At 42.6% G+C, this 19,904-nt stretch overlaps 1 protein-coding gene across 1 annotated transcript in view; it reads left to right on the forward strand.

Annotated features, from left to right (window-relative positions):
- efcab6 (EF-hand calcium binding domain 6) overlaps positions 1–19,904 on the forward strand; it is a 111,499-nt gene that overhangs the window by 44,620 nt on the left and 46,975 nt on the right. Inside the window, exons 15-19 of the mRNA XM_087997400.1 lie at positions 3,322–3,447; positions 3,630–3,801; positions 6,461–6,575; positions 17,486–17,598; positions 17,737–17,966. Of these exons, the coding sequence (XP_087853526.1) occupies positions 3,322–3,447; positions 3,630–3,801; positions 6,461–6,575; positions 17,486–17,598; positions 17,737–17,966 (756 nt within the window). The remainder of the gene's footprint in view (positions 1–3,321; positions 3,448–3,629; positions 3,802–6,460; positions 6,576–17,485; positions 17,599–17,736; positions 17,967–19,904) is intronic.

Consider the following 19,904-nt stretch of genomic DNA (forward strand, 5'->3'; position numbering starts at 1 on the left):
AGTTATTACTGTCTTGCCTTGGTGTTTAGAACAGACACAAAGCCAGGCAGCATGTCATGGTTGTTAGCAGTGATCAGTCATGGTGAGTGCCAGCAGCCTACCTAGTAAACACACTATCTGTGCTTCAACCAAGTGGGCAGGTCTCAAATTCTACAGATGGCCTTCAGTCAGGGGTACCAGCACAGTTAGTCGAGGCCAGCATCTGATATCAGTCCAGGGGCTTGGACACAATCAATCGGTTGCTTAACATCAAAGGTCTGGGGGTTTGTAACTCTACAGCCTGCCATAGTCAGACCTGCAGGTCTAATTCAACCACTCCGGGGATTTGCAGTTAGTCCATCATGGAGCAGCACAATCAGGAGTCTCGTCATTCATTAGTCAGGTCTGTCTCTCCACATTAATAAGTGAATGTGGGCCACACTAATTCCGGAGTGTCTGGATTTTATCAGTGGCTTTAATAGAGGGAGGCTAGGGTAGTCAATTGTGGGAATTGGAGGTAGCAAGCTGGCATACAGAGGTGATAATAATTGTGAAGTGAAGAGACTCGACATATAAAGGTGGGAGATGATAGAGTGTAGAAAAACTAGGATTATTGTAGGAGTGGGGAGGTTATTGATTGAAATCACCATCCCATGTATCAAGGGGGGGCGGGGCGGTGGCGACGGTGGCATGACTATGTTTAGAACGACAGCGCTGTATTCCGAAGGCTCGGGTACAAGTGGGGAGATGGACGTTTAAGTAAAGAGGCTGGGTGAAAGCATGGGAAGATCAATGCCAATGGGGTTGACGGTGAGTGAAGGAAGATGTTGCCCTCTGTTGTAGTAGACTTTGAGTCTTGTTGGGAGTTGAGTTCATTAGCAGAGAGAATGAGTGTGAAGTAGCAAAGAGAAGATAGGCGCACTTCCCACTTGCAGAGCACAGAAACTCATTTAAGCTTCTTGTGGTATTGCTGAGTATTTTTCCAGACTATTGGTACTGCACTGCTCTGAGTGGCAGCTTCAGACCAGTGCAGGCAGGGCATAATGCCATTGTCTCCTCTGACAGACCCGAGGAAAGTGGATGACCCTCCTCTGCATCACTCCACAAACTAAGGCCTGGAGGTGGTGAAGTGGGCTGATTTCCCTTTCTTAGTCATCTTTGGGGCAAAATTCTACACACGGGAAGCATGAATGGCAGTAGTTGACTGACAGCACTTGGCTTGGTGCACAAATGCATTTTAAAAAATGGCACCAGGAAATCCAGAAAGTTCCAGCCATCACCTGTACTTTCATCTCTGGTAAATGCACAGTAGTGTTGGGCACCATAGAGGCATGGTACATTGCTAATGAGGCAAGCTAAGGAGAATAGTGTGAGAAAACCTGCTTGAGCTCCGAGAAGGAAAACTCCCATGAAAATCCCTGAAGTTGATACTGAGCTGATTTTTGATAAAAACACTTAGTTTCAGTTTAAGGTGAATTGGAGTTATTTTTAAACTTTTGAGTTTGTTTTATTATGCCTTTTCTGTGTTTTGAAATACTGCTTTGGCTTTTGATTTAGCTGAGAAGTAAGAAAAATGTGTGCTTGATATGGAGACGATTGCTGAGGGCAGAGCTGTGTTCTAAATGGATATGGGTGGGTTTCAGTAAAAATATAAGTTAGTGAAAAGAAAGCTGACCTGAAGTCTGCAAACAACTAGTCTGCTGTGTTTAATCAAATATCTCAGTGTGTATATTTAGAGAGAGGAAAAATAAACTCCTCGAGAATTGGATATGGTCAGGTAGCTCTGTAGGAACTTTTGATCCTACTAAAGAGGATTATCTTTGTGTGTCTGGTGGGTGGTTGGTTCACGACTGCTGTGCCACTTCAAAACTATTCTTCCAAGAGCTAGAAATCCATCAAACCCACAAATTGTAATACGAGTGAGTGACAAGATCAAAATGAAATGACAGAAAATCAAATTTCACTTTGATAAAGTTGCCAAATCATGTTGAGAGTTGGGGAGTTGGTAAGGGTGCATTCATTCTTTGTACTCAACAAAAGTCAATCCACTGGTAACTTGGGACTTGACGAAAAGTCAGCAATTCCTTTACTTGTACCAGGGGGTTGTATTTGGTAAGGTTTTACCATATACCTCAGCTGTGACCTGTGCAGCCAGACTTAGACTGAAAAGGATCCACCTTCCAGAACTTAAGTTTATTTGTCCTATGGGGGCGAATGCCACTTTAAGATTGGTTAAGTTTAGCGACTTAAGTGTACACTACAAACTTGAATTGTTTAGAACCTTCTCTTGTTCAGTGTACCTATTTAGTCATTATTTCTTGTTTTGTTCAAGTTTATATTGTAAAGCTTCTTTTTGTGTTCATATTTAACCCAGGATTTCTATCCCATTTTTCTTTACTCTTAATTCTTCTATATGTTCTCTAAAGAATGATAGTCTATCAAACTAAATCCTAACAAATTTCCACCTTGTCCCGGTATTCTTTTAACTGGGATCATAACGCAATACTTTGATGTGCTGATGCCTACCACAACTCTAGTTTATGTGAGGGATTTTCTTAGTGCTACCTGTCCAATTCATGAATTTACTCTTTGCAATACACAAATTCGAGGCTTGTATTCCAGAGACAAATTATTCATACCTCTTAAATCAACTTCTTGTATACACTCATTTATATTTATAGACTCTTCATTTGATAAGTGCTTTTATTAAGCACGAAAATCTTTTAAAGAATCAACCTTGTGCAAACTCTGGTCACATTTATGTGCTCATTACACTATGATAATTTTCCTGTTAGCTAGTTCCTCTGTGGGTGCAGCATGAGTGATGCAAAACCACTTAACCTACTAAACTTATTTGAGATCCTCATGATAGTCATCTCAAGGTGCTCTGACTGTTGAGAAACTAGCCAGCTACGGATAATTGAAAATTGCTTTTAAGTCATGGCAGAGTCAGCACAGATCATGTCTCCCTTCCAAAACTGAAATAGAATTTTAGCTGTTTATGTATTTGCATTTCCAAATCATTGAACAAAGCAGCACACTTGTAGAAATTAACACTTTCATGAAATTACTCTTCACCTTGGCACCATGGAAAGTGGAAGGTTTGGATTGTGTCGGTTAGGTAGGAGATGATTAAGAGTAGAGCATTCTTTTTGCAAAGCAGAGTGCACTTGTCATGTAATATAGGTTGAGCTTCATAGTACTTCGATCACAAACTGTTAGGCTTCCAGTGTAAATGACAGGCCTAATATCATTAGAATATTGTGAATGTGCACCTTTTAAAATATAGAAGATTGAATATAGTTGCACAAATATCTGAAAAACAGTCTCTAAATCTTTCAGATTATGCCAGCAACAACAGAACAACAACTTACATGTGTCATACCAACAATTTCTGGAAAGTCTTGGGGTGCATGACATTCCTAAAATCATTGGCACTGATGTACCTCAACAACAAGACAAAAAAAGGCAAGCTCACCTTTTCACCAGTACTTGATAATAATGATTTATTATTTAAATTCATCTCAAAATCTGGATTGATTTCAAATAAATATTGGACCAGTGATGTCAATCTCCATTACTCTAAGTTTTCATGGCGTTCTAATTGCTGAATTATTTCCATGAATAACTGTACCAAATGTTTATATCAGATTAGCAAAGCAAGGAAATGAAAACCTTATACAAGGCAATATGATGACAGTGAATGAGGTGAAATCAGAGCTGTGGCAACGTATTATGAACTGCGACAGTGTCATTAGGAAAAGTTTCCTGACCCACAAGAACCAATCCAATGGAAAAATCAACAGGGAAGGATTCAAGAAGGTGATTTTTAAAAATATTTGAAACCAGTAAAATATTTGCCTCAAGCAACTTAAACTGCAGTAATACCTTATGATGCTTTGGCCTATTCATTTGTTCTGTTTTTTTTAGGATTCTCTTTTGCCTGAAGTGTTGACATAAACTCCCATACTATGAAACTAAGGAATATATCACACACAAGGGAGAAGTAATTTTTGTCACAGCACGCTCTTTTTTTTTCTCATTGCTGATGCAATATCCACCAGTCCTACCTATCTTCTATTGCCAGAGATTAAGCCTTGCTCTGCTTAATTGCATGAAAATGCACTGCCACAGAGTCCATTGGCCAAGTGGATTTAATCAAAATTACCCCAGGATGTGAAAGTTAATTTAAAAAAAACTAACACTAGGGGCCATCAAAACAAAACGTGGTCCTCTCTTTATTCATGGTCCTCTTGTGCACTTTCAGCAGGGCATCTAAATATTCGAAAGGAGTGGAGGACCTGTAATTTCCTCTCACTATATCAGTACATCAGTACCAGGTGAAATGCTTCAGTCTCTAATCCCATAAATGTAAAAGGGTCAGTTAGACTTGAAACATCAGCTCTTTTCTCTCCTTACAGATGCTGCCAGACCTGCTGAGATTTTCCAGCATTTTCTCTTTTGGTTTCTGAAAACTAATGGTAGTTTTGGTATAAACATAATTTTCCCATCAATAATGAATGTTTTTTAAAAATTTAATAGTAATGATAGCTGAACATAAAAGCTGAGGGGGGAGCTTGACAGTAATTGGCTGGTTCACTCCACAGCTATTTAGTGGCTCTTGAGTTTGAGAGGGAACCTCTTCCTACATCTGAGAGGAAAGCTCACCTTTTGAAATCTATCAAGCTGCTCCAGGAGAACTGATGTGATTGCATGAAGTACTAAAGAGACAATGCCATGGATGGAGCCCTGAATAAGATGTAACTGTGGCCTCACCTGGATTAGGCTATCAGGGGACTAAAAGATTGTCAGATACTCGTGTGGACAGAGCAGAGAGAGAGGGGAAATGGAGGAGGATGTTGAGAAAGCCCCCGATAGACACTGTGTCCAGACAGGAGACACCTACATAGTCCTGAGTTAATATAGTCCTGAGTTAAAATTCTGGAACTTACTCCCATTGCAGACCACCTACTGCACATGGACTGCAGCAGTTCAAGAAAGCAGCTCACTACCATCTTCTCAAGGGCAACTAGGGATAGGCAATAAATATTGGCACAGCCAACGATGCCCACATTCTACAAATGAATAAAAAATGTCCCGCTGCTAAATTTTACGAGGTAGTCTTGGACACCAGGTGTTGACCTACCCACGCAGCCCAACTGCAGGAAGAGTCCCAGCTGGAGCAAGAACTGGCCACAAATGCAATTTTATTGTCAAGTTAAGAGCTGCAGTTATCTGTTGGTGAGCATGTACCACTGTCGATGCTCCCGGTTTTACATGTTCATCCCCTGGGGGGCTTAAAAGTTTACAAATTACATCCACCTCCCATGAAGGTATTGGGACTGAACATCATAAACACTGAATTTATGTTATTTAATAGTGTCCAGTGAAATAAATTTGGTTCCCCTCAATTGACAATATAATCTTGGAACATCATTTTCTTCTTGTCCCATCATCAAAAGTTAGAATGTGTGGGGTGCTTTATGGAATTGTACTGTGGCGTAGTAACATTACATTTAATCTACAATTTTCTGTGTCAGATCCTAAAAACAATGTCCTGTTGAGTCTTCACACAGCTTCCTATTTCAGCCATGCAATTTTGCTGAAATGTTGAGGGAGTGAAAATGGGGCCAAATCCTTCTCTGCTACTGATAGTGTTAGATGATTAGATGCTGGTGGTTAGGTCAGTTTATCTAAATTAATAACAACATCCATTTTAAAAAGAAACAGTACCACTTGCAAGCAGTTGCCAGATTTCACAGAAACTTAAAAATTGTTCTGCTTCTTGAAGATTTTTGGTATCCTCCTTTACAAATAATAATTGTCAGAGTGCAAGCTATGCAGGGATGTACAGAACTTTTAAGTTTGTTTTATTTTATAAGCTTATTGGAGCTAGATTTTCTGCGCATTTATTGTCAGTTGGGAAAAGAAGTTAACAAGTAAGCTTGATAATTTTAGAAATGACAGCTTAACTACTTTGTAAATGTTATAGTCAGTTTTACAGTGCTTTTTCCCACTGCTATTGAATTTAAGTTTGAACCCTGTATCATGGCCCTTTTATAGGAGGGAAATTTCCAAGACCAAAACAAATGTATATAAATCACTCTGACCCAGGAAGATAAACTCATGCCACATTGTTTTCTCCGCACAACCTTTACTCTCAAAACTCACCCACAGAATCAAAAAACTTGCTACCAACTAATTATGGAATACATTAGGAGGAATCCATAGCCCAAAAGTGTCCTTTGCTCATAACTGAAGAAGAGAGAAGGTGATAGCAGGCAGTAACAGAGGGAAAAAAGGTTATTCTAAGTAGTACCCTTATTGTTTGGATTTTATTGCCAAGTAATCTTCTGAGTGAAAGTTAATTAAGACTTGGAGATCAGCTATTAATTTGGTATTTTAGCATATAGAGAGCTATGTAAATAATATTTTATTAAAATTTATTTTGCTGCATTATGTTGGATTCCTTGGTCTTTAGGTGTTGCATGATTGTGAAATAATTATGGATGATCATCAGTTTGACATTCTGGCTGACGTGCTGGGGTTCAAGAATCAAGATTTTAGTTTCTCCGACTTTTCACAACGCTTTAAAGGTAACCTGACTATTAAGCATTCATTCACATGGCAATTAAGACTATAAACATTTACTGTTGCTGTTAAATCTGGATTTTCATCATCACAGCAGCAAGTATAGTCTCAGTTGTTCCAGAACAGGAGGCTTCAAGTTTCTAAGTTATTCCCCTTTCAGAAAATTAACACTGTGAAATTTGTTGTTTTATCCAAACTTCCCTTCCTACTCCTTAGACTTTTAAACCTGAATTTGAGACTGCCTAACCATGCTTTGATTTGCCTTGTCTTTATTCCTATTCTTCTCAGCCTTGATGTCATCCTGCACATCTAGGCATTTTAACCAATTTAAAGGAAAGTATAATTTGAATATAGCTGAACTGGACAGAGTCCTTTTTAGGGGATATGTTGCCTTCATGTTATGTATTGGATGTAGATTTGCTCGCTGAGCTGGAAGATTCATTTTCAGACGTTTCGTCGCCATACTAGGTAACATCTTCAGTGAGTCTCCGGACGAAGGACTGCTGATGTTTCCTGCTTTCTATTTGTATGTTTGGCTTTCTTTGGGTTGGTGATGTCATTTCCTGTTCTTTTTCTCAGGGGGTGGTAAATGGGGTCAAAGTCAATGTGTTTGTTGATAGAGTTCCAGTTGGTATGCCATGCTTCTAGGAATTCTCATGCGTGTCTCTGTTTGGCTCATCCTAGGATGGATGTGTTTTCCCAGTCGAAGTGGTGTCTTTCATTATCTGTATTTAAGGATACTAGTGAGAGAGGGTCATGTCATTTGTGGCTAGTTGATGTTCATGTATTCTAGTGGCTAGTTTTCTGCTGTTTGTCCAATGTAGCGTTTGTTACAGTTCTTGCACAGTATTTTGTAATGACAATAGTTTTGCTTGTCTGTATAGGGGCTTTCAAGTTCTTAGCTGCTGTTTTAGTGTGATGGTGTGTTTGTGGGCTACCATGATGCCAATGGGTCTGGGTAGTCTGGCAGTCATTTTCGAGATGTCTTTGATGTGGGGAGAGTGGCTAGGGTTTCTGGACATGTTTTGTTCTGCTTGTTTGGGGTTGTTGCTGAGAAATCGGTGGACTGTGGTCATTGGGTATCCATTCTTTTTGAATACATTGTTTAGGTGATTTTCCTCTGCTCTGCGTAGTTCTGTATTACAGGGAAATTCACTATTGTTAGAAACGAAAATCGCTTCTCAATAATCGCTCTAGACAAATTCAGGAAAACAAAGTTTTATTAACAAGTCAAGTCTGCAGAGTCGGGCACCCTTGAAGAAAAGGCGCGCTGAGGCTTACAAAGTCTCCCATTATATACAGTACAAGTCCCTCCTCTCCTTGGCTCTAACAAGCCATGAGGTTCACATTCTTAAAAACATCATTATTCTTATCACAAAGTCTGCAACAAAAGGCTCCAGAGTCTCTAAAGTTGTTGTTTTTCTCACCCTGTAGTCTTATCAGTCAAAGACTTTAATCTGTAACAGATGTCTCTCGAGTCGTTCCCCTATCCTGGAGTCTTATCAGTCAAGGACTCATCCTTCCCGCCTGTGTTAATGGTTTCATCAATCAAGGGCCTGTTTGTTTTTACTCTGCTCACAAATTGTCAGCATTCTGCACAATTTAAACTATTCTACTTTTGAGTATATAAAATGTTCTAGAAAAGAAACAAAAGTTTTGTCTTTTATTATAGACCAGTCTGTGGTCCAGGCACATCTTAAAGTTTAAACCGAAATTACCTCTCACAATTCCACCCTTTTCTTTCTTTAAGATGTGCCTGACCAAGATAAGCCCCCCCTCCCTCAAGGGCCCGGGAAATCCTTGGTCTTTCGCAGCAACATCACTTTAAGTTCCCGCGTCCCATGTTGTGGAACCACCACTGCCTGGAGTCGGGAAATATTTTTCTGAATTAAAAACTGAATACAGGGAGTTAGGCAGGGTAATACGAGAAGAAGAATCATGCCTCCCCCAACCACCAAAAACGCCGTGCGCCACCAGCTACCACCTAGGAGACCATCCCACCATCCGATGCCACTAAGAGGACGCCAAGATTGTACTGGTACATGGGCCAATCTCCGAATTTCATCGGAAATTTTCAAAACCGCTTTACCATTATCGTCAATTTCTAGACAGCAGTTTGTCAGGTTAAATTTCCCGCGCACACTCCCCTCCGAGGCCAACAGATAATCCAAGGCAAGTCGGTTTTGATATATAGCAGCCCTCATCTGATCTTGCTGCTGAGCCAACAACTCTAGGGCCAGGGCAGTCCGGTTAGTAATGACCTCTACGACTGCTTGGAGCCTGATAATTCGATTTAACATATAGATAGGAATGGGACACAAATGATCCCGAATAGATTCGAATCCCAAGTCTTACTGTAGTTCGACATTTGTCACATCTCCCCTCACCCTCCCCCACATACAGGAGTAAACTGATCAATATCCCCACCAATACAGTCCAAGTAGAGTTCATTATTGCTGTCTTTTCAGTTTTACCGACAACGGCTTGTCCCCTTGCTCGCATGTCCAGGTGCTTTCTTCTTCAGGCGGAACAGGCCCCTTTATCCTTGATGCGTGGACCCACCCTTTTTCTTTCGTCCGAACAGCTGCTTCAGTTGTTAACAGAACCAGGAACGGTCCTTCCCACCGCGGCTGGAGCTTTTCGGCCTTCCAGGTCTTAACAAGTATCCAATCTCCGAGCTCCACCTTATGCAGGAGGAAGTCAAGCGGCGGAGTCTGAGCCAGGAGACCTTTCCTCCGGGGTTCTGCAAAAGAACGGGATAAGGCCAGTAAATAGGTTCGGATAAATACATCCCCCCCTTGTAGAGTGGGACATCCATCAACCTTACTCCAATACGGTAATCCGAACAGTATTTCATAAGGGGAAACCCCGACATCTCGGCGAGGTGCCGTACGTATCCTCAATAGGGCAATGGGCAGGCACTTTGGCCAGGGTAACTTAGTTTCTAACATCAGCTTAGTCAATTGGGTCTTGAGCGTGCCATTCATTCTCTCAACTCGACCCGAACTCTGAGGATGCCAGGGTGCGTGGAATTTCCACCAGGGTAGTACAGATCAAATGGTGTAGCTTAGAAATAAAATGCGTCCCGCAGTCCGAGTCGATAGATTCCATTATGCCATATCTCGGGATTATGTTCTCTAACAACAGTCGGGCCATAGTTGGTGCATCGTCTTTGGCAGTTGGGAAAGCCTCTACCCAGTGAGTGAAATGGTCTACTATTACTGGCAGATATTTCCATCTCTGTACTGGGGGTAATTCTGTAAAGTCGACTTGGATCCTCTGAAATGGCCTAATCGCTAGGGGCTGACCACCGGCTGGCATAGAACGCATGGCCTTCCGATTAATACCCCGGCAAGTGGGGCATCTGACTACCTCTTGTTGGGCTAATGTGTACATCCCCCTGCATACATAGTCTCTCAGGATTGTGTCACACATGGCTTGCACCCCCCAGTGGGTCTGATGGTGTAATCGGTGCAGAATACCCCGGGTGATCTGTTTGTTCAGTACTTGTCTCCCATCAGGAACCGTCCACTTCCCGTTAGTATCTAGCCGGGCACCCAATTGATCCATTTTATCAATCTCCCCCTGGGTGAAGACGGGTTGTTTAGCGAGCCCTTCCCTCAACGGTATTAACGTTAACAATTGGACAGATTTTTCGACCGCTTCCCGCTTGGCTTCCTCGTCTGCCAGCCGGTTTCCCACCGCTTCCGGTGTCGACCCCTTCTGGTGACCGGGTACATGGACTACTGCAAGTTCCATTGGTAACGCCAGGGCTTCCAACGTTAGGCTGATCATTTGTTCGTGAGCTAATTCTTTTCCCCGGGAAGTTATCAATCCTCGCTCTTTCCAGATTTTCCCGAAAGTATGAACGACTCCGTATGCATACTTTGAGTCAGTATATATGGTTCCCACTTTCCCTTCCAACAACTTCAGGGCCCTCTGGAGGGCGTACAACTCACAGGATTGGGCTGACCACTTCCCGGGCAGTCGTCCGGACTCAATCGCCCGTTTCGTTGCACCATCCAGGACAGCATAGCCACTGTATCGTACTCCACTGATGCACCGGGAGGACCCGTCGATATACAGTTCCTGTCCCTCACCCAGCGGGGCTTCTTGCAGGTCCTCTCGGCTCTTGGTCTGCAAGTCCACAAATTCCACACAATCATGCTCCTGTTCCCCGTCTGCAGGACGTCCGTACAGAATTGTGCTGGGTTGCAACTGAGATCTTTTGCAAAATTGAGATCGTTCCCGGTCATCAAAATCGTCTCATACTTCAGGATGCGAGAGTCTGTTAACCAGCGGTGAGCCTTTTGAGCCAGAATGGCACTAACCGAATGTGGGGAGTATACTGTGATCCTTCCTCCAAAGGTAAGTTTTCGGGCCTCTTCTACTAACATTGCCGTAGCTGCCACTGCCTGTATACAGGTCGGCCATCCACATGACACAGGATCTAACATTTTTGACAAAAATGCAACCGGCTGACGTTTCCCTGCCCGCAGCTGAGTAAGCACATCCTGGGCAATTCCGCCGGCGCTATTGACATATAACTGGAACGGTTCCTTCAGGGTGGGTAAAGCCAATACCGGAGCTCGAATCAGTTTATTTTTAATAATATTAAATCGCTGCTCCTCCTCATCTGACCAGTCCACCTTTTGTCCTTCTTGTCCCAGTTTGTCGTACAAAAATTTTTCTAAAGTGGTGTAACTTTCAATCCATATCCGGCAATACCCTACTAGTCCCAGGAATTGCCTGACTTCCTTCTTCGTCCTGGGTATTGGCATACCCGTAATTCCTGATATTCGTTCTGGCGTGATACGGCGGTGCCCCTTACTGACTTGATGGCCCAGATATCTTACTTCTCGCTCCACAAACTGGAGTTTTGTCCTGGAGACGCGTAGACCCTGTTTCCCCAGGAAGTTCAGCAGGGCAACGGTGTCTGCTCGTACCTCCTCTTCTCTTGGTCCTGAGAGTAAGAGATCATCGACATATTGGAGCAATTGATTCTCCGCGTTACACCGAAATCCTCCTAAGATCTGCTCCAGTATTTGTCCAAACAAATTGGGTGACTCCGTGAATCCCTACGGCAAGACCGTCCATCTTAACTGTCGTTTTCGTCCTGTGAAGGGATTCTCCCATTCAAAGGCAAAAAGGTTCCGACTTTCTTCGTCAAGGGGGCAACTCCAGAAAGCATCCTTCAGATCTATTACGCTGAACCATTCATGTTCGGGGGGAATTTTACTCATTAACGTGTAGGGATTAGGTACCACCGGGTATCTAGCCTGTACTACTTCATTCAACCCCCGCAAGTCTTGCACCAGCCTATATGTCCCGTCCGGCTTCCTCACAGGGAGTATTGGAGTATTGAAAGGGGACATGCATTCCTCCAGTCGTCCATCTGTGATTAATCTTTCTATCACAGGTTGTAACCCCTCCCGTCCTTCCATAGCAATCGGGTATTGTTTCCTTCTTACCGGGCCTCTTCCTGGTAACATGGTGATTTGGAGAGGTTTGATGTTTAGACCCCCTCTGTTCCCCTCTCGGTACCATACTTCCGGGTCTATTTGTTGATCATCTTCTTCGGTGAGGGCGAACAACCTTACCACCATTTCCCCGTTATTTGGTACCGTTTCGATCCCTAGTTTGACCTGCAAGTCTCTTCCTAACAAATTAAACCCCGCCGATGGCAGTAGAAGGAGGTCTCGTTTAGTAGTTCTGTTTTCATACCCAATTTCCACGTCCTCCACCACTGGGACTTGTAATTTCTGTCCTCCAATCCCAGATACCCCCATAACTTTTCCTCCTGCTCGGGTGCCGGGGGTATTTGGATTATACTCGATCTTTCGGCTCCCGAGTCCACCATAAATGTGATCTCCGATCCTTGGGGCCCTACTTTCAAGTTTACCAGGGGTTCCTGTCGATAGTCCTTTTGCCCCAAGGGTAGGAACCCCCGACCTCCCTAATCTTCCTCCATCAGGGCGTACGACCTCACCTCCCGCTTGTAGCGGGAGCACTCCCATTTAAAATGTCCCTCTTCATTACAATAGTAACATCTGAATGTCCTCTTCGTTTCCCTGTCGCGGTCTCGCGTTCCTCCACCCTTCCTTTGTTCCGGCCATGGTTCTCTTTTCCTCTGCTCTTGCCACGACTCTCCCCTTTCCTGTTTCTGCCACGGCTCTCCCTTTTCCTTTCTTCCAGCTGTCATTTGTTGCACCGTTTGCATCATTATCTTTGTCGCCTTCCTTTGCTTCTCATCGTCCCTTCTCACAAACACCTTTTGCGCCTCCCGTAGTAGTTCACTTAAAGATTTACTATCCCAATCATCCATTTTCTCTAACTTCTTTCGTATGTCCGGCCAGGCTTTTGATACAAACTCTACCCGTATGAGTTGTTGCCCCACGTCCGTCTCAGGGTCCACCCCAGCAAACTGCTGCAAATTCTTCCTAATCCTGTCTAGGAAGTCCATAGGGGTTTCCTCCGGGTTTTGATGATTACCAAAGGCCTTGGTAAAATTGTGCCCCTTCGGGGCTGCGTGTCTTATTCCTTTTATCCAATATTCCCGCATGTCTCTCATGTTGCGCCGTCCTCCCTCCGTGTTCTTATCCCACTCGGGGTCGGTGAGGGGAAACTTCTGTTCCCCTCCTTCTCCCCCCTCTCTCTCCCAGACCAAGAGCGCAGCTTGTCGAATCATCTGACGCTCCTGGCTAGAGAACAATGTTTTCATGATGGAACACATCTCTTCCCACGTGTAAGTATTCGGACCCAGGAACTGATCCAATTGTTCAGCAAGTCCCATGGGGTCCTCTAGTAGACCCTTCATCTCCCCCCTGAAATTCCGTACTTCAGTACTCGTCAAGGGAACGTTCACATATCCCGTTCTTCCTTCCTCGCCCCCCATGGGCACTTCCCGGAGTGGATTCATTCTTGCAATCGAGACAGGGTTTTGTCTGTGACCCTTTTCAGCTTGAGATCTGGTCTGTACCCCTGAGGTAGTTTGTGATTCCTCCCCATTTTCTTCCCCTTCCCCTGAATCGTCGTCACCCAAAGGAACATTTTGTGGGGCAGACGGGGTCACGTAGGGCGGCGGTAAGTGATCTAAAGGGTCCCATTCTTTCTGCCCTTTCGAGTCTTTATTAGTTACCTGCATTTGGCAAGATATCGTAACCGGTAGCCAACAAAGGGCATAATCACTTTCTTCCAGATTAACATCAGGTTTTGAATTGACATATAAAATGAGGGCTTGCCGGACCCAGTCTTCGTCAGTACCGAATCTAGGCCACCACACTGAGTCGCCCTGAATAGGTTTCTGGGACCACTTTTGACAGTATTTTACTATCTTCCTTTTAGATTTTCCCTTTCTTCCACCCTGATCCCAATTATTTAGCATTCTCCCTAACGGACTATCGTCAGGTACCCCGGGGTATGTGTCATTGTCCCTGTTTAAGCCTACCTTTCCCTTAATCGCCTTAGATCCCTTATTTCCCATTTCCGAGGACTTCGTATTTTTCCCGTGATAATCTATCACAATGTAGCCAATTCCCGGACCTTCAGTCCCGTGATCGCCCAGGTTCCTTTGCAGGCACCCCCGGTCTTTGGATTCCTGTGTCCTACGTCTCTGTGACACAAATCACAGGCACCCCGTAGGTACACGTTCCTCCTCAAACACGGTCTCTGCAAAATCCCTCACAGGCGAGCCCCAGTCTCTAGATTCCTGAGTCCCACGTCTCTGTAGAAAAAAAAATCCACAGGCACCCCGTAGGTACCCAGTCCTCCGGAAACACGGTCCCCGCAAGTTTTTTCTTACCTGGGTTCGGTGCACCGAAATTACTCGATCGTTAACCGTCCCCACTGCCTCGGGTACACCCCTCCTTTGTTTTCCTGAGCCTCCCGGATATCACTCGCTCAAGCCGCGCAGGGCGACAAGCAAGGAATCAGGGACTGCCGAACTCGGCAAGGTGCACCTTCTCCGATATCCTTCCTCAGCCCCCCTCGCGGCCGGAGTGTTGATCCCGGATGACGAGCCCCCAAGTTGTTAGAAACGAAAATCGCTTCTCAATAATCGCTCTAGACAAATTCAGGAAAACAAAGTTTTATTAACAAGTGAAGTCTGCAGAGTCGGGCACCCTTGAAGAAAAGGCGCGCTGAGGCTTACAAAGTCTCCCATTATATACAGTACAAGTCCCTCCTCTCCTTGGCTCTAACAAGCCATGAGGTTCACATTCTTAAAAACATCATTATTCTTATCACAAAGTCTGCAACAAAAGGCTCCAGAGTCTCTAAAGTTGTTGTTTTTCTCACTCTGTAGTCTTATCAGTCAAAGACTTTAATCTGTAACAGATGTCTCTCGAGTCGTTCCCCTATCCTGGAGTCTTATCAGTCAAGGACTCATCCTTCCCGCCTGTTTTAATGGTTTCATCAATCAAGGGCCTGTTTGTTTTTACTCTGCTCACAAATTGTCAGCATTCTGCACAATTTAAACTATTCTACTTTTGAGTATATAAAATGTTCTAGAAAAGAAACAAAAGTTTTGTCTTTTATTATAGACCAGTCTGTGGTCCAGGCACATCTTAAAGTTTAAACCGAAATTACCTCTCACAACTATGAACATAATAACTACAGTATTTATTAGTATGAGTCAAATCCTTTTTGAAGTACTGGTTTTAGTATGCTTTGTCAAAGTTTATCATGCACTTTTTAGGGTAACTGCCAAGAAGCACTAATGTAAAAGGAAGACTGTTTGTAAGAGATTTATTTTACTGCGGACTGGGAAAAAGTGGAGACTGCTATAAAAAGAAGGGAAAATACAAGATGTTGTTTACAGCTTAGAATAACAAGTGAAGCTAACTGGTTCATATGAAACAACATTACCTTTTGGGCACACAGAGTCCAGACTAAGAGGTACTATTTATTTTGTGGTCAGAAGAGCCCAGCCTAGCAACAATTCTCTGTCTGGTCAGTATGCAGCTTAACACATTCTCTGCAAGGAGAATGAAACAGAGAGAAGCAGAGAGATCTCCGGAAGCTAACTAAATCATTGTTTCTCTATTCCTCTTTTCTGTAAACTTGCTTTCTCCAATTTCCTTTTGAAAGAGCAGGAAAAAATGCATTTGAACGTGCTGAAGGAAATAATTCTAAAACCAAAGAATCAAGAAAGACCCCAGATCTAACTAAGTAACCAGTGAACTATAGATGTGCAAATAATGTTGAGACATCATTGGAGAGTTGAGGATTGTGAGAACAACCTATCTGGTTTTATGATTATGGATTGATGGTACAGAACTGTGTTTCTTGAATTTGTTTTTAACTTAAGTTCAAAATAATTGTTTTTTTTTGTGTGTCTGTGTATGGAAGTTTTAAAAGGGGTAAAATTCAAGGTATATAAATTCAAAATCCTTTCTTTTCACTGTTGTTTTTAATGTTAAGTGTTTACAATGACTAGTTATTTTTGTTGTTACTGAAGAAATTTAGTGCCTGCCTGGGATTTTAATAGTTGCATTGAATCATCCGTCACATTTGTCATGACTCTGGCAATAGTGCAGCTTAATTTCCAGTGCACTACGCCGAGGTGTTGTGGCAGTTTATACTGTATGAGAAGACAGTGCTGATTTGTTGTTAAGTGGACTCTGGTCAAGTTATTGGCATGGAGAATTTGATAAGTCATCCAATCATTTCTTGCTTCATTTCAAAGGGAAATGCCTTGATAAATCAGCACGTACCTGCCTGGTTTAAAATTTAAACAATAATCAAAGATGTGTCCATCACCGAGTATCTGGTACAAGTTCTTCACTACTAAATGGCTATTTATTAGCTTTAACCTAAAAGTTCTGCAGTCAAGTGTAAAAATGATTTGAAGATATGTTCTGAAACTGCAGGATTCTTAAGTCAGGACTTGTTCTCATAAACATGCAGGTCCAACCAGCTACATCAAATTCATGATTCATACTATTACTTTTTCCTTCCTACTATTTCTGTATCTCTGCTGTTGCTATTGCAGGGAGATCCTATCTGTGGACCATTACTTCCCCACAGGAAAATGGGGAATAACAGTTCCTGAGGACGAGGCATACTGCAAATCTGTCTTGTTCAATTATTCATAACTGCTCAAAGCTAGGGTCTGCCAAAGAACAAGTTACTAGTTTCATTTTTGGTGGATCCCTGCCACTATCGACATCCTGGGGGTTACTGTTGCTCAGAAACTGACTGGACTACTATAAGCACACTGGCTACAAGAGCAGGTCAGAGGCTAGGAGTTCTGCAGCCAGTAACTCACATCTGTCTTCTCAATGCCTGTTCATTGTCAAATAAGGCCGAAGTCAAGTGTGTAATTGAATACTCTCCACTTGCTTGGATGAGTGCAGCACCAACAACACTCAAGAAACGTGACACCATAGAGGACAAAGCAGCTCACTTGACTGGCATTCCATCCCTAATTTGAATATTTACTACCAATATACAGTGGTGGCAATGCATAATGTCTTCCACAGTATCACAGTAACTCAGCAAGGCACCTCTGTTAGCACTTTCCAAATCCATGACCTCTTCGACCTAGAAGGACAAGGCTAACAACCCTGACTGCAGGTTTTCCTCTCTGCCACATGACATTCTGATAAAGAATTGTGTTGCTGTTCCTTCTCTGTTACTGTGTCAAAATCCTGGCACTCTCTTCCCAAGAGTACTCAGTGCCTGTATCTCTCAAAGACTGTAGTAGTTCAAGATGGCAACTTGTGAACATCTTATCCAGCATAACTAGGAAGGAGCAATAAGAGCTGACCTAGCCAGTGATACAAAGCACCTGTGAATAAATAAATAAAGATTTGGGCATGAGAAGAAGAAAGGGGAAACAGGAGCTATAGAAAGGGAGAAATAGGATAAACTGTTATTAAATCAAATGTTAAATATTTTGTCACATGGTTTATAGATTACAGATCAGTAAAGCAGTGCTACAGTGATACAGGTGATTCCAAAATGAAACGCATGATTGCAGATGACTGTTTTAATTACATCACGGATAAACTGAAAAGTACAATTTTGGTAAGGCTGCTTAGTTATATTTAAGTGTTTTCAGTGGATATTACAATTTGCTTTCATTCTCTTTGTTAAAGATACTTTAAAATAATGTTGGCAGTACTGGGTAAGTCTATTAATGACCTATTGAATTTTCTTTGAAAGGATTTGCATTCTGTATTTGATCGATTGGACCGTAATCATGATGGACTAATTACAATGTACGACTTTCGTACTCTGTTTGACAACTGCTTGCTTTCAACAACAGAGTATCATCGCTTTTTAGGGATGGTGGGACTGATACCTGAGGCAAAACTATCCTATCTCGATTTCCTTAAGGTGTTAAATACGATCGAGTCCAAACAGAGCCCCCGCTGGAATATATCTGTTTACAAGTTAGTACTCGGCTTTCATTTTGAAACTTATTTTGCTATTTGTGTTTATTCCTTTGTAGTTGTCTTGAAATAAACTGTTTTCATGAGCACAGATAAAGGGCAAAAAGTGACAGAAATTATAATCTGAGACGGAAACAAAGAACACTGGAAAGGTAACATAATGGGTCAGTCAGTGTCTGTCGTGGAAAAATATATTGATGCTTCTAGCAGGAGCTTTTTCCACAATAGAGTACTGAATGGTTGAGCAAAGTATTTTAATAAAATTCGACAGAGGTGGGGTGGATAGGGACGGTATAGAGGTATACTTGGAAAGGAAGGGGAGGGAGGATGCTGAGCAAGAAGCTGAAGTGAATGATCTGCAACTTTGCAGAAAGGAAGAGTCTGCTTTTGTTAGAAAATATGAAGCATCATTCGGTTAAGAGGTCATTTAGCTCATTTGGCTGGAGGGCTGGCTTCTGGATGCAGAGTGATGTCAATAGTGTGGGTTCAATTCCTGCACTGGCTAGGGTTACTATGAAGGACTCTCCTCTTGCCTAAGGCATGGTGACTCTTAGGTTAAATCACCATCAGTCATCATCTCTCTGTAATGAGAGATGAGCCTTATCATTTGGTATGGCAACTTGACCTTTAGTAGGAAAAGGTATTAACAAATTAATAATAAAATAACACTAAATTGCTAATTTGTTAATACTTGAGACAATGTCAGGCTCACACTAGGGTAAATACAGGAATTGTACAAAGGGGTAGAAATTTCCCCTCTCTGGTGAGGGTGTAAGCAATACTGTGAATGTTGGGAGAATACATTGAAAATGGGAAAATCAGAATTGTGATGTTGAGAAAAAATTTTGTGACTTATTTCACTCAATCCTTAAATAATGATTCTCAATTGTTACAATTGAGCAGTGCCTACTTTATTTCCAGACCTTTGCACACTCTCCCAGTAGCTTAACTCCCCTTATTTGTATTACACCTCCAATCTTCTGCTCCTGAGGAACTAGATTGTATAAATTCTGGGTATGTAAATTAGTCCAAGTATCTGGCAGGGGTGGGAGGATTTTACCGATTTTGTTTATCCCTATCTTCATCCTATTGTGTCTCCAGCACAATGTTCCTGCATGTTCTATAAATATTATCATTCAGCAAACCACCAGCCTTGTCGCATTGTAATTCCTGCTCTTGAACCAAATCTCACAACACTTCGGCCTTTCAACAGTTTGTACGTGGCACCTCAGCGGCACCTACGACTTCCATGCTTCTGTTAGGTCACTTTATACATCTCATATCTACACAGGATGCATCTTATAGTTTGCTTTCTTAGCACTCCCTCACTTTGCACTTACTTGGGCACTGCTGGCCTCACTTTTTTTAGGGCAAAGGGTCTTCAGTGCTCAATTACAGACTGCCAGCCTCTTTGGCTTGCATTACTTTTTAACGCTAAGGGAGAACAAGGCAGCTGTCACAGTGGGTAGCAGTAAGCAGTCAAGACTGTCAACATGTCACTCTGCTGCATCGTGCTATGTCAACGTCACATCTGCAATAAATACACTAAATATCATACCTCACACAAAGGAAAATGGTGTAGTAGTTGAAGGCCAGTTATCCAGCTTCAGGACATCTCTGCAAGAATTCTGCAGAGTAGTGTCCTAAGCCCAACCATCTTCAGCTGCTTCAATCTCCATCAGAAGGTCAGAAGTCAGGATATTTGCTGATACTGCACAATATGCAGCACCATTCACAACTTCTCAGATACTAAAGCAGCCCATGCTCAAATGCACTAAGACCAGGCCAGTATCCAGGTTTGTGCTAACAAGTGGCAAATCATCTTCATGTCACACAAGTGCCAAATATTAACCATCTCAAACAAAGAATCTGCTAATATCCTTTTAATATTCAATGGCATCATTATCGTTGCACTATCAACATCCTTGGGGGTTACCA

The sequence above is a fragment of the Chiloscyllium plagiosum genome, unplaced genomic scaffold (assembly GCF_037043375.1).
Source record: "Chiloscyllium plagiosum isolate Xiang-an unplaced genomic scaffold, Cpla_swu_hap1 HiC_scaffold_19, whole genome shotgun sequence".
NCBI lineage: Eukaryota > Metazoa > Chordata > Chondrichthyes > Orectolobiformes > Hemiscylliidae > Chiloscyllium > Chiloscyllium plagiosum.